Genomic DNA, 15,799 nt, shown 5'->3' with positions numbered 1-15,799 from the left:
CAAATCTTTTGTTACATTATTGCTACATTTGACAAATTTGACTGGTCTGAAATGGTACTGATTTTGTTACTTTGATCTCCAATTTTTCTATTCTAGTATTTTCTTGGTGCATCTTTTTAATAAGTAAAACCAGCTTTGTTTCTTTCATTGCACACAGCCTGCCTCTGCTTCTTTTTCATGCATCTGAGTGTTAGCTGGGCTGACTGTAAACGCAAAGGGAATCCCATTCTCATTCCTGATGTTCGAGGGGTGCTTTATTGCCTCTCCGCTGGCTGTTTTGTTTGCAAATACATCTGATAGGACCAAACTCAGAGGGTTCTACCCTAGGCCTAGTTTGCTTAGATGCTTTATTTAAATTATGAGTGGGTGTTGGATTTTAGCACAGTTTTCTTCTGCAGTATTGGAATTACCCCCGCTCCGCCCTGAGATTGTTAGTTGTTTTTTCAAACCTAAGGTGGCAGAGGGTAGAGTTAACCTTTCTCTTCAGTCATGGAACTGTGCCTTCAGGGGTCCATGAAAGGCCTCTCATATTTTCTTGGGTTTAATTTGAACCCCTTCCCTGCCAATACCCCAATTCCTCCCTCCTCTACCCCCTTCCCTGCTGCTTGCATCAGTTTTAATGTGTTTCCTGTATGGCCTTGGGTATATAGATGGTATTTTCTGTGTATACATTTTTAATTTACATAAATGATTTTGTTCTGTAGATTTCATTGTGTCCTTTCATGCCACACTAGGAGAAAGATTAACCAAGTACAGTAGTTGTATACTGAAGATTACTGTGCAGTTACAAGCAAAGAACGGGAGATGACTGCTGTGACATTGATGTATGTTTAAAGCATTAGGAGTTTTTCCTGATGTTAAGGCATCCTTTTATTCCTGGTATAAAATGGGATACACGTTTTAAAAACCTTGCTGAATTTCCTTTTTTATATTTTACTAAGTATTTCCTTTCTCATAATTTTCATTAACTGTTTTTACTGTATCTAAAACAACTGGAGATACTTTCCTATGCTTTTCTAAGTCTTGAAATAGTTCTCCTTGTAACCACCTGCTGTCCAGCTTTGAAATGCAGGGCAGAACTTTAGTTTTAAGCTTGTGAGGAATGGAGATGAGTTCCGGAGAGCCTCTGGCCCACCGTGGGACCCGGGCAGTCGTACTTGCTCTTGTTATGGCGCGTGCGGGTGCAGGATGGTCACGTTTTGCTGGTGCCCAGCATGGCGCTGCTCAGCAGGAGGGTTCGGGAAGTGTGTGGTGAGGGAATGAACGAGCAGCTAATGAACACTTTGAGAATTTTAGTTGATATCTTGTTTTATAGTGTCTTTTCATTAATTATCAGTGTTTTTTTAAGAAAATAAGCCTGTTGAGGCTTTATTCATAAAACATGGTCATCTCTCTTCAGGCACTTTTAAATCAGCTTAGAGCTGTGTTTGATCAAATTATTGAACTTCAGAATGCTCAAGATGCCATATACAGAGCTGCTCTGGAAGAACTGCAGAGACGATTACAGTTTGAAGAGAAAAAGAAACAGCGTGAAATTGAGGTATGGTATTTACACTTGTGAATTTCTCTATTTGAATAATGAGCTCCTTGCCACACACGATAATCACACATGCCAACACGTAACTTTCTTGCCAGAATGGTCAGCCAGGTTGAGAGGTGCCTATGCTGCTTTTGAAGTCCTGAGAAAGTACGGATGGGTTTAAAGAGGGAGGGGTCACCCTCACCATCATCATCATCCTGTTTCAAAAAACAAACAAAAGCAGCCCATTCACGAGCATCGGCCTCACACCCGTGTTCATCACTAAGTGCCACAGCGCCAACACCACCTGTCGGAGCCTCCACAGCTGCCTCCACGCTGCATCGCTGTGGTGTTGGAAGCTCGCGGATCATGCACCACACTGCATTTTGCAAATTTGCGCATCTGCAGCCGCTCCTTAACTCACAGTAGGCTTGTGTCCCAGTCAGCTCAATCCACATTGAAAGCGTGTTTAATATAGGTGGAGCACCCCTCATCTGAAGTACGAACTACAGAGTGCTCCTAAACCCCAGACTTTTTCATCACTGACATGCTGTCACAAGTGGAAAATTCCACGCCTGATCCCTTTGCTTCCTGATGGCTTACTGTACACCAAACTTTGTTTCCTGCAGAAAATTATAAAAAATATATAAAATTACCTTCAGGCTATGTGTTTAAGGTATGTATGAAGCATAAATGAATTTCATATTTAGACTTGCGTCCCCTCTCCAAGATAGTTCATTCTGTATATGCAAATACTGCAAAAGCTGAAATTCAGAATACTTCTGGTCCCAAGCATTTCAGATAAAGGATACTCAACTTGTACCCTGATAAACCCATTGTTAAAGTAAAAAAGTCATGTCAAACCATCTTCAGTTGGAGACTACATGTATGTTTATATACCTGTAATGCAAGTATATGTGTATATATAATATATATAGGTGTTTATGTATGTGTGTATATGTGTGTGTGTACATTGCATATATGTGTGTTTACAGGTGCATGCATGTATGTGTGCACATATATGTGCATATGAACCAAATTGCTGTACCTAAGGCTATTTTCAGGACCTTGTGGGATGATTTATTAAGCAAGTTTGGCTGTTTATGAGATTTCTTCTATTTACTACAATCTGTGTAATCTTTTACTTTTTCAAGATGCAGTCATGTGCCACATAACGTTTTGGTCAATGACGGACTACATATATGACGGTGGCCCTGTAAAATTATAGTGCCGTATTTTCATTGTGCCTTTTCTGTGTTTAGATACCTTAGCTGCACAAATACTTACCGTTGTGTCACAGTTGCCTACAGCATTTAGTACAGCCACACGCTGCCCAGGTTTGCAGCCTAGGAGCATAGGCAGTGCCCTGAAGTCACCGTGTGTGTAGGCTGCACCACTGAGGTTTGTGTGAGGGCACTTGGTGATGTCCACACAGGGAGCAAATCACCTAATGATGCATTTCTCAGCATGTGTCTGTCATTAATATCCTATAGCTGTACTTACTTTTGGGATTGTCGAAGATGTTATTCAGTCAATACAGTTTGGTTGGTTAGTTTTACTTTTGAGTATTGTTTCCCCTAAAACCTGTGTTAGAGGGCCTATGTAGCTTGGAGAGGCCCCAGCCACTGGGAGCACAAGTTATTTCTTTGGAGTAGTTTGGAAACATTTGTGTCGCTAAGGGGTCTCATTATTCAAAGAAGATTTTGGTAATTCTGAAGTGTTGTAGAGTTGGTACACAGAATATCCTAGGGCTGGTCCAGGCAACCCTATGGATAACTTAAAGTCAGACGTACTCAGGATTCTACCCTAACTCTATAACTTACTGGCTTTGTGCTTTGGGTGGCTCTCCTCTCCAAGATGTAGTTTCCTTATTTGTAAAATGGGTGGTAAGGAGTATGACCTCACAGAGTCATTTATGTGTGATGATATCTGTCGCTTATCTAGTAGGCATTCAGTGCATGCTGGCCACTGCCATGTGTGACTGCCACATGCCCCAGAGAAGCTTCCCTTCTAGAGAATTACTAAGTTATCTAAAAGTTGACCAAAATCAATCCTTAGGATTTTAACCCTGTGCTAACAGCCTGTCAGCCTTCCATGCGGAGTGGAAGGTTCTCTCGGACAGTTTCCCAAGTGGGATGGGTGCACAGGCCAAGTCCAGGTTGGTTCAGGGTATTGTATTTAGATTTGCTTAAGGAGGCAGGAAGAGACACACAAGCAAAAGCCACATCCGAGAAGTTATTTAAATTCAAAAGGCAAGATAATCTTCAAAGCAGTCATTTAGACCTGAGGTCCACGGCAAGTTCTGAAGAGATCATGCCAGGCACCCCCTGGAAAGATGACAGAGCCCCGGCTGCGTGCTGGGACCCAAGCGGCGCCTGCCTGCTGCACCCGTGCTGCCATATTCTCAGGCTGCTGTTGAGTGGAGGGCCCCAGAGGGTCCTTCTCCTCATGGCTCCTCTGTTTCTTTCCACCTTTCTTCTCGCACCCCTGCATTTTGAGTGATATTTCCAATTCAGATGTAGGGTTAACAGACTTACTTCATTCATTTTTAAAAATGTATTTCTTTTTTTTTTTTTGGAGACGGAGTTTCGCTCTTGTTACCCAGGCTGGAGTGCAATGGCACGATCTCGGCTCACCGCAACCTCCACCTCCTGGGTTCAAGCAATTCTCCTGCCTCAGCCTCCCGAGTAGTTGGGATTACAGGCATGCGCCACCACGCCCAGCTAATTTTTTTTGTATTTTTAGTAGAGACGGGGTTTCACCATGTTGACCAGTATGGTCTCGATCTCTTGACCTCGTGATCCACCCACCTCAGCCTCCCAAAGTGCTGGGATTATAGGCGTGAGCCACCGCACCCGGCCCTAAAAATGTATCTTAAGTGTTGAAAACCTTGGTTTCTGACAGCATCATACTGAATTATTTGTGGTCTTATGATGATGCGTCCGTGCACGCACCCATCCGTGTGACTGTCTCCAAGTGAGAGTCCTGCCGCTGATATGGGAACAATATAGTTTTGAAAATAGTTTACTTTTTTTGCAATTGTTTTTGAGGGAGAAAAGAAAAATACTTTTTCTATTATTCTAATATATTTTTTAAATTTTTTGCCAAGATTTTTTCTACTAAATAGATGCATTCAAATTCCATGTGGTAATGTCCTTTGAAATAATTGCTCCTTTAAGGCTGTTCCATCAACTCAGTGCACAATTAGATTAACCGGTTTCATTTTGGCTTTTAATTTTTAGGGATCGATTTACTTATAAAACAGAATTGAACGTAGTTCTCTAAAATAGTAACCTGATGCCGGAACAAAGCATTTAGGTAGTTTAGCTTTTGTTGCTCTCTGTCCTTGTCTCCCTCGTAAACATGGATGGAGAATTCCACAGTATTACCACACTGATAGATCGGAGTGATAATGTGTTACAAATAAGTTTCAGCTCATTCCAAGAATACAAGAATATCTCTTTTTATCATTTTAATACAAATACTGTAATTCATGTTTATAAACTAAAGGGGAAAAATTATATGATCATCTCAATAGATGGCAAAGATCATTTAATACCAAGTAAAACCTATAAAAAGGTTTGCATGAATAATCTTATAACAAAACATGGTACTTGGGGGTGAAATATTGGAAGCATATCCCTGAGACAGAGCAAGACACACACGCTTCTGCACCGATGGGCCAGCCAGGGCTGTGAGCCGAGGGGAAGAAGAGGCTAGGAAAGAAAGCTGGCATTTTGTTGTTGTTGCAAAAGTCGGTTGTGTAGAATGAAACTAGATCCCTGTCTCTTGCCATGTACAAAAATCAAATAAAAATGGATTAAAGACTTAGATCTAAGACCTCACATTATGGGACTACTACAGGAAAACACTGGGGGACACTCTCGGACCTTGGTCTGGGCAAAGATGTCTTGAATAATACTTGACAAGCAGCTGTAGCCAAAGCAAATGGGGGTCACATCATGTTGAAAAGCTTCCGCACCCCGAGGAAACAGTCTACAAAGTGAAGAGGCAGCCCAGAGAATGGGAGAATGTATCTGCAAACTACCCATTGATGAGGAATTGATAACCACAATGTATAGGGAGCTCCAACAGCTCAACAGAAAAAAAATCTTGTTATTTGGTTAAAAAATGGACAAAAGATCTGAATCGACATTTCTCAAAAGAAGACATAGAAATGGCAAGCAGGCGTATGAGTAGGTGCCCTGCATCATTGATCATCAGAGAAACGCAGATCAAAACTACAATGAGATGTCATCTCACCTCAGCTAAAATGGCTTTTATCCAAAAGGCGGGCACGAACAAACGCTGGCGATGATGTGGGGAAAAGGAACCCTCACACTGCTGACGGAATGTGAATTCGTACTAGAGTAAGCTCACAGTAGTTGGCTCAAGGAAAGACAAGTAAGTGGAACAGGGTAAGGTCCAGAAGCAGCCCACAGGACAGTGTAGTGCCAGCACTTTGGGAGGCCAACGCTGGCGGATCACCTGAGGTCCGGAGTTTGAGACCAGCTTGGCCAACATGGTGAAACCTCGTCTCTACTAAAAATACAAAATTAGCCAGGCGTGGTGGCTCATGCCTGTAATCCCAAGCTACTTGGGAGGCTGAGGCAGGAGAATCGCTTGAACCTGGGAGGCAGAGGTTGCAGTGAGCTGAAGTCACGCCAGTGCACTTCAGCCTGGGCAACAAGAGTGAAACTCCATCTCAAAAAAAAAAAAAAAAAAAATTCCTATATAGGCTGAGAAGACATTTAGTCAAATTCATCATTGATTGAAAATAATCTTAAAAACAGAAATAAATGGGTTTATCTCCAGTACCAAAAAATAGACCATGCTTAGGGAACTAGAAGCATTCTCACTAAAGTCAAGATAATAGTTTAAAGGGTGCGGACACTTTGAGCGAGCTGATTCCACTTCACACATACTGTCTTTGTTGTCTAAAAATGTGTACACCAGAGAGAAGGATAAAGGCTGTTTATCACACTGAAAAGTGTCAGCTTGAGATGAATTATAGACATTGTTACGTGTTATACAATGTGATATTAAGAACAACAGAGGGCTGGGCACAGTGGCTCACTCCTGTATTCCCAGCACTTTGGGAGGTGGAGGCGGGCCTATCACAAGGTCAGGTGTTCGAGACTAGCCTGACCAACATGATGAAACCCTCTCTCTACTAAAGATACAAAATTTAGCTGGGCGTGGTGGTGCGTGCCTGTAATCTCAGCCACTCAGGAGGCTGAGGCAGGAGAATCGCTTGAACCCGGGAGGCAGAAGTTGCAGTGAGTTGATGTCGCGTCACTGCACTCCAGCCTGGGCGACCGAATGAAACTGTCTCAAAAAAAAAAAAAAAACAGAGACAGTTCTCTGTGTGCCCAGAGGTATTCATATGAAATTCTCAAGATACATTGTTAATTGAAAAAAGTAAGCTAGAGCGAGTCTGGCATCAGAAAGGCATTGAAAAGCGTTGAAGGGTACAGAGGGGCATAAAAAGCAGGCATCTCCCCCTCCTCACATTCCTGTTTCAGCCTCACTCCATAATCCGTTTTCCATCATGGTTTTACTTACATTTGGCACTTTTGATTCTTCAGGGCCAGTGGGGAGTGACGGCGGCGGAGGAAGAGGAGGAAAATAAGAGGATTGGAGAATTTAAAGAATCTATACCAAAAATGTGCTCACAGTTGCGAATATTGACACATTTCTACCAGGTGTGTATCAGGATGGAGAGTTGCTTTTCACACCACTCTGCCCATGTTCTGTGCCTGACATTGCTTTCACCGTGATGAGAGCTGAGTCAGTCCTGCTGGTCTGCCACTGATTTGTGTAGGTGTGAGTAGCACCCACAGTGGACCCTGTGACCCTCTGGGGGACTCAGGTATGCCTGGGCTCTGGGCAGTGCCAATGTGCCGCCAGTGAGAAACCTGGCCAAGGAGTGGCCCCTATATCCCCCGTGGTGGGACTGCAGGGACCTGCAGGCATCTCTGCTGCCTTCACTTGGGCCTCCCAGTGACTCCCAATGGGGACTGTCCCTGAGGCAGCTGTCCAGCCTCGGTGAGAGGGGCTGGCTAGCCAGCAGACATGGTGTAGACCCCGGAAGGCTGGGCACGTCTGAACTCTGCTTTTGCCTCCATGTGTGGGTCCCATTTCCCATTTCCTCCATTTCTCAATGTGATCTTAGTGAGAGAGGTAGAGATGAAAAGATTTCATGGAAAATATTTCTGTTCCATCTCTGCTCACTAATTGTGGAGCATCAAGCCTCCAGACCTCCAACAATGTGGGTTTGTGTGCTGGTGCCTTCGTGTGATTCAGAATTAAAAGTGAGACCTCACTTGCTCTGTTCTGTGGGCACCTAGTTTGTTTCCCAGGTCCTCACACTTTTTTTCCTCTTGAGACTCTCTGTCTATCACCCAGGCTGGAGTGCAGTGGTGTGATCTTGGCTCACTGCAGCCTCTGCCTTCTGGGTTCAAACGATCCTCCTGCCTCAGCCTCCCCAGTAGCTGGGATTACAGATGTGCATCACCACGCCTGGCTAATTATTTTATTTTTAGTAGAGACGGGGTTTTAACCATGTTGACCAGGCTGGTTTCCAGCTCCTGACCTCAAGTGATCCGCCCATCTTGGCCTCCCAAAGTGCTGGGATTACATACCCAGCCCTCATAGTTTTTAAATACTTATTTCTCTTCAAGATAACTAAGGAGGAACGTTGCCCCTTTTACAAGTGGTCTTACTCTGACCTTGGCCTACTTTTGCATTCTTGCAGTTTTATAAAAGGGGGTAGTGACTGGCTGGTCATGTTCCGTGCACAGGCACCCCTGTTGGATGGGGTTTCGACACAATGCCTTCTTGAACTCCTGTTATTTGTACAGTATGTATTCTCGTTTCTAATAGAATGGGCCTAATGGCTAGGTCCATACAACTCTCTAAAATCAGACAGTCATACAGCTACAAAGGAGCAATGGGTTATTTTAAAGATTTGTCTGCATGCTTATTTCTGAGAGAGAATATGATGTTTATGGTTACACATTTCCCTGAGGGAGTTAATACTTTTTCAAAAAGTAATCTTAATCACTGTAATCCTAATTTTACTCAAATTACAGTCTTAAATCTGAATGGTCATGATTTACAAAGAAGTTTCTTTTCTGTGACAGCAGGAGTCCGTCTCTGCTCTCTGTGGCAGTGCTGGAGACAGCAGGGTGTTAACAGCTTCTCGACATTGATGGGAAAGAGCATCCAGTGTCAAACCTGTGGAAGAAATAGTCTTAGGTTTCCTTTTAGTCAGTTTCACAGATGGTTGTATTTCAATTTTATCACAAAATAGGAAGTCATTGTATTTTTGGCAATGTAACTTCTTAGGTGCTTTCTTCTCCCCTTACCTAAAAAGGCAGTGATGTCCCACGCGCACACACACGCACACGTGCACACACACACACATACACGTGCACACACACAGCGTTTGCCTGCTCAGAGGTGAAGTTACCAGAGCCTATATCCAGACCGGTTCTTCCAGGCCTACTTGGGAGCTTCTGCATTCGTTTCTGACCAGAAACTGGGAAGGGGCAGCAATAGCTGGTGAAGACTTGGGAGGGGCTTGGTGAGGACATGGAGCCTCAGTGACCATGTTCTCTGCAGTCCCATGGTATCTTTCCCGGCCGGCAGCTCCCATGAACGGATCTGTGTCCCGTGGCATGAAGTAGACTCCAGCACTGGGCAGGGATGGACCTGTACTCAGTAAGCAAGTCTTTCAGCCTGAAATAGAAGCAGTCAGTCCTTTTGTCTTAGCAGAGTTTGGGGGCTGGCACATCTTTACAAAGGCCCCTCGATAACGAGATGGTAGTGACGCCCACGCCCGTGAAGAGGCCAGCTGCAGCCTCAAGTCCAGCAGCTAGACCCAAAGACCCTCTCAATGCTCTCGGTTTGCTCTCCAGTGCGGGCGCTAGGACTACATAGGCCTCCTGAGTCCTGTGAAAGATGAAGTGTGTGCCACTGAGTTTGGATTCAAAATAAAAAGAATACAATGTTCCAACATCTGGGAATTCCTGTTTTGCTTATTCTTGTGGAACTTAAGAACAAAGTGAAAAAACCTATTGGTTAGCTGCTTTCAAATAAAATGCATCGTTTGCTAATTTGTCCTTATAAAAGGGCTCCCGTTCCTAATGCAGGTGCACTGGCCGTGTGGACTCCAGGGTCCCAGCAGCTCTGTTCCCTGGATGCCTCCCATGGCCGGCATTTACCAAGAGCCTGTGGATCTGGAAGGAAAAACACCCCTCTCAAAGGGGATTAAGGGTGTGGGAAATACATTTGTGGGTCGCTCTTTTCTGAAATAATATTTTACTCCCTTTCCTCTTTTTAGGGAATCGTGCAGCAGTTTTTGGTGTTACTGACGACCAGCTCTGACGAGAGCCTTCGGTTTCTTAGCTTCAGGCTGGACTTTAATGAGCATTACAAAGCCCGGGAGCCCAGGCTCCGTGTGTCTCTGGGTACCAGGGGGCGGCGCAGCTCCCACACGTGAAGCTCGCGGTCCTCCCAGGGACCTGCAGATGACGTCGTTGCACTGCCAGACACACGATTCCCATTGGCGTCCTCCAGGAACTGCATGCTGCAGATGTCCTGCCCTTCCGCCCACCAGTGTGCCATGTTTCAGCGGAGCAGCGTGTGGGAGAATCCACGTGGTGTTTCCCACGTCGGAGTGGAACGCGTCTGTCAATCACTAAGTTAGGCGGCTGGCTGCGCTGTTCACATTTGTCTCTGAAAGTCTTCATTGCTAAAAGATACCATAATTTGCTGAGGCTTCTTAAGCTTTCTATGTTATAATTTATATTTGTCACTTAAAATCAATTTCTTTTAGAAAAAATTAGGGTGATGGGATATTCATTAGTTAAGATGGTAACGTCATTGCTATTTTTTTAACATCCTCTTTAGAGGTAATTTTTGTTAACATAACCAAAAATTAAATTGAAACAGAATGTCCCAACAAAGAAAATATATAGAGCATTTTATTTTTTTTTAGTGTTGTAAAATAGTAACCTCTGTGAGACCCTTTGTATCTTAATGCATTACCTTTACACATATTTATTCTTATTTTCTCTCCTTTCAGAGTTTACATTTTTATATTTAATTTACTATTTCAGATTTTTAAAATAGTATAGAAAAAGGAGTGATACAGAACAAAAATACTCTCATACAGTGCAACCCAAATACCATGAATCATCAGCTGAAGCAGCGCGTAAATAGGAATGATGAGAAAAAGTTAATGGAGTATTTTATTTTCAAAATTCCTGATAAGCATTGGAAAGAAATCGACATGGATAATGAAGATTTCCTTTCTCCTTGCCTATTTTTTCATTGTAAATATTTATATACTACTGACCAAGATGTTGGTGGGGGGGGGGGATTGTTTTTTGTAAAAATGTCATTATCAGGTCACATAAATCTGCCTTTATGTTGCATAAGTGAAAATTTAGAAAATTAAAAGCACTTATCTTTCAGATGCATTTGTTATTTCTTGAATAGTTTATGGAGGGACAGTTTACTTGCTGGTTTGGGGGTTGAGGGTTGATAGGATTCGATTTAATGTGGTACAGCATAGGAATTATTTAATCAGTGAAACCAAGAAGTTAGACTGTGCGACTTTTGGTGTAGAAGCAAAGGTAGTGCCACCACTCAGGTCGCAGGCTCAGTGCTTTAGTTACCTTAATCCACATCTGACTCCTTTAGGTATGGATTTCCTTTCAAGGGGCCATCAGGAATCCTGGCCATGCAGAATTGAATCCATGGCAAAGGCCAGAAATTCAATGTAATTTTAGTTTTAAAATTCATAAAATCAGAAATTTGAAGCAGGTTTTTCTACTGCAAGGTTTTCTAAAATTTATGGTTGTTGGAAATAGATGCTTGATGCTGCAAAGGAAAATCAGCACTGAGACACAGGATCTTTTAGCAACGCAGTTTTTACTTCCTGGACCGCAGGAAGGGTACTTTCACTAGCCATCTTGCCGTGAGAGTACAGTGAACAAAGGAAAACACACAAATTTATCCCTTAGCATTTGGGGTCATCCTTACTGTTGTGTCTGATCTCCATTGGCTGGAGCCAGATTTTACAATGTAAACTAAAACCCGATCGGCTAACAACTTAAAACTTTTCTAAACAAGTAAAAGCATTGGAGAGCTGGGACATGCCTGTGGACACGTCCAGCACAAGTATCTTGGTGACAGTACAAGGACGTAGAATGTACTACATGCCTGTAAGCATGGTACGTCTAACAGCTATATAGGATAGGGCTTCACGAATATTAGTACACTTACTCCTTAACAAGAAAGGAAACTTTAAAAAGAAACTTCTCTACTTCCCACAATGGTGTATTGTGTATCACCAAGAGAAATTTCCCAAGGTTATTGACCATGCAGCTGGCTTTTATTTTATTGGAGCCAGCATTGCTCCAGGGATTAATCCTTGGTAGAAACCACTTTAGAACATACCCCCCTCGATTTTAGGGATTAAGACTGCATTGGAGTGTAGCAGTCACCAAGACTTGGGTCAGATTTATGGACTGTGGAGGGCTTTCAGGGGGTGCAGTGCTGGGGGGTGCCTTGGGTCTGGAGGGTGGGAGCTGGGATGGGGCAAGGCCTCGGATGAGCTGCATGGGACTCATTCCCCATCATGGTGGACACACAGCCAGGCTCGTTAGGGAGCTGGGGTCCCAAAACCCAGCATCAGCCAAGCATGGATGACTTGGGGACTCCACAATGGGGTTGTGTAGAAAGAAGAGCCTACAGTGTGGGCAACTGCACCACGCTCTGGGATGGCCGTGTCTATCCAGAAAATGCAAACCACTCTTCCCTGTCACGCTTGCAAATATTAGTGATGCTGTATCCGTAGCGTCCTGGGCAGCTCAAGCAGACCACCTGGCTCCATCTGTGAGGACACCTTACCAGCAAGTGTGGTGGCTGCAGCGAGGGCACAGCTGTCCTTGGTTAGAAGGGCTGGCCACCTCAGGTCCTGCTGCATGGGCAAGCCTGACTGCAGAGAGGAATCTTCTTGCCTTCCTTGCCTGCAGGTTGTCAACTGCAGTGTTCATGGCATCATGATTCTCAAGTCCCTCTGTAAAAATGTGCCTCCAGACATTAAAATGTGGGACAGAAGGACACAGCCTTGTTGAAGGAAGGGAGCACTTTTATGAAATAGCCACAGGCATGCTCGGATCGCATTACGAGGCACCCGTGGAAGACGTGTGGTGCAGCTGAGGTGTGTGCAGGCAGCAGCCTCAATCCACAAACGATGCGCGTGTTCAGAGCGCCCCACTGCGTGACCATTCCCGTCTCTCTCCCTCTTCTCGGCCCTTCCTATTCCCAGACACACAGCAGTCTTGAACCTTACAATGGTCTCTTAAGTGTTCAAGTGAAAGGTACAGTCCCATGTCTGCCACTCTGAATCAAAAGCTAGACATGAGTAAGCTTGGTGAGGAAGACATGTTGAAAGCCGACACAGGTGGAAAGCTCGGCCTCTTCTGCCGGACAGTTGGTCATGTCGTGAATGCAAAGGAGAAGCTCTGGAAGGAAATTGGAGACTAACAGCGCTACTCCAGTGAGCACACAAAGAATAGGAAAGCAAACAGCCTGATTGCTGATATGGCAAAGTTGTAGTGGTCTGGATGGAAGATCAAACCAGCACAACATTCACTTAAGCTGAAGCCTAATCCAGAGCAAGGCCCTACCTTCAATTCTGTGAAGGCTGAGAGAGGTGAGGAAGCTGCAGATGAAAAGTTTGAAGCTGGTAGAGGTTGATTCCTGAGGTTAAAGGCAAGAAGCCGTCTCTATAACATAGAAGTGCACGGTGAAGCAGCACATGCTGACGGAGAAGCTGCAGCAAGTATCCAGAAGACCTGGCTGAGATCGCTGATGCAGCTGGCAGCATTAACAACAGATTTTCACTGTAGACCAAAGGGCCTTGTATGGGAAGAAGATGCCATCTAGGACTTTCATAGCTAGAGAGGAGAAGTCAGTGCCTAGCTTCAAAGGAGAGGTTGATTGTCTTGCTAGGGGCTAATTAATGCTGCTGGTGATGTTAAGTTGAAGCCAGTGCTCACTGAGCATTCTGAAAACCCTAGGGTGCTGAAGAGTTATGCTAAATCTACTCTGTGCTCTATAAATGCAGCAACAAAGCCTGGATGATAATACATCTGCTTACAGCCTGGTTTACTGAATATTTTAACCACCCTAGAGATCGATTGCTCAGAAAAAAAGGTTCTTTTCAAAATATAACTGCTCATTGATAGTGTACCTGGGTGCCCAAGAGCTCTGATGGAGATGTACGAGGAGATGAATGTTTTCCTGCCTGCTACACAACATCCGTTCCACAGGGTCAAGGAGTAATTTCAGCTTCACGTCTTATTATTTAGGAAATACAGTTTGTAAGGCTATTGCTGCCATAAACAGTGATTCCTCTGATGGACCTTGGAAAAGTCAACTGAAAACCTTGTGAAAGGATTCACCATTCTAGATGCCATTATGAACATGATTCATGGGAGGAGGTAAAAACATCAGCATTAACGGGAGTTTGGAAGAAGATGATTCCAATCCTCATGGATGCGTTTGAGGGGTCGGGACATCAGTGGAGGAAGGAACTGCTGATGTGGTAGACCAGTAAGAGAAGCAGAATTAGAAGTGGTGCTGGAAGATGTGAGTGAACTGCTGTAATCTTAAGATCCAGCTTTAATGGATGAGGAGATGCTCGTTCATCTAGCCATCTAGTGGCAAGATTCATCCATCCATCATCTTTGCTTATGGACGAGCAAGGAAAGTGGTTTCCTGAGACGAGATCCTCTCGTGGTGAAGATGCTGTGGACATTGTTGAAATGACAATGAAGGATTTAGAATATTCCATAAACACAGTTGATAAAGCAGTGGTTGGACTTGAGAGGATTGTCTCCAATGTTGAAAGAAGTTCTGTGTAGGTAAAATGCTATCACATGCTGCAGAGAAATCTTTGGTAAAAGGAAGAGTGGATTGATGTGGCAAACTTCATTGTTGTCTTATTTTTAAAAATTCCCACAGCCACTCCAACCTTAATCAACCACCACCCTGATCAGTCAGCAGCCATCCAAATCTAGGCAAGACCTTCCACCAGGAGAAAGAGTACAACTTGCTGAAGGCTCAGATGGCCATTGGCATACTTTAGCAATCAAGTATTGTTTAAATGTACACATTGGTTTTTTAGACATGTCTGTTGCACACTTAATAAGTACAATATAGTGGAAACACAACTTTTGGATGCACTTGGAAATCAAAAAATGTGACTCGTTTTGTTGTGATATTTGCTTTCTTGTGGCCTGCAACCAGACCCATGATGCCTTTGAGGTCTGCCATATTCTTCTGTATGGAAATAATGATCAAAAGGATGAAATTCAGCATGTAAACGGTAGGTGCAGCCAGGTTCTGTCTGTATTTGGAGAACCTGGACTGGACCGTGCAAGGGTCGCATATAACGTCTCCACTTTCTACGATGGTTACGACACCAGCTATCCTAATTCTGAGGTAATTTATGCATTTTCATTTAAGTTTTCAAATTTGTTGGCATTCATTCTCACATAGATTCCTTCATAATTTTTCAAATACTCATTTTTGAGTTATATTCCTTTCTTAAATATTTTGTATTCATGTTTCTCTTTTTCCTTGAGGTCACAGTAACCAAATTTTGTTTATAGTTCATGTCTTTCAAGAATTATCTTTTTTTGGGGGGTGGGTGTTACTTATTTTATTATAGATACACTTTTTTTTCTTTTATTTATAAATTACTATTTTTTTTCCTGAGATGGAGTTTTGCTCTTGTTGCCAAGGCTGGAGTGCAGTGGTGCAATCTCAGCTCACCGCAATCTCCGCCTCCAAGATTCAAGTGTTTCCCCTACCTCAGCCTCCCAAGTAGCTGGGACTACATGCACGTGCCACCACGCCCAGCTACTGTTTGCACTTTTAGTAGAGATGGGGTTTCACCATGCTGATCAGGCTGGTCTCAAACTCCTGACTTCAGATGATCTGCTCACCCTGGCCTCCCAAAGTGCTGGGATTACAGGTGTGAGCCACCACACCCAGCCATAAATTACTATTTTATATTTAATATCTTTTGGTTTAATGTTTCACAAATTGAATGCTTATAGAATTTATTGTGTCATTGTTTAATAAGCATTTCCAACTGTGAGTTGTCCTCTGGATTTAACTTTAGCTATATCACAGGTTTTTACATATATAGTTTATTTTCAATGTTATTAATACCTAACTACTATGTAAGTTCTG

The 15,799-nt window shown here is 43.5% G+C and overlaps 1 protein-coding gene across 2 annotated transcripts in view; it reads left to right on the top strand.

Moving 5' to 3' along the window:
* TUBGCP3 (tubulin gamma complex associated protein 3) overlaps nt 1-11,003 on the top strand; it is a 94,591-nt gene extending 83,588 nt beyond the window's left edge. Inside the window, exons 20-22 of one of the 2 annotated variants that reach the window (XM_017502250.2) lie at nt 1,400-1,540; nt 7,108-7,224; nt 9,867-11,003. In XM_017502250.2, coding sequence (XP_017357739.1) covers nt 1,400-1,540; nt 7,108-7,224; nt 9,867-10,025 — 417 coding nt within the window. In that variant the 3' untranslated portion in view covers nt 10,026-11,003. The remainder of the gene's footprint in view (nt 1-1,399; nt 1,541-7,107; nt 7,225-9,866) is intronic. The other variant, XM_017502256.2, reaches the window with a different exon arrangement.
* Nucleotides 11,004-15,799: the final 4,796 nt, after the last annotated feature.

The sequence above is a fragment of the Cebus imitator genome, unplaced genomic scaffold (assembly GCF_001604975.1).
Source record: "Cebus imitator isolate Cc_AM_T3 unplaced genomic scaffold, Cebus_imitator-1.0 Scaffold14, whole genome shotgun sequence".
Lineage (NCBI taxonomy): Eukaryota > Metazoa > Chordata > Mammalia > Primates > Cebidae > Cebus > Cebus imitator.
This window is presented reverse-complemented; position numbering and strand designations above follow the sequence as displayed.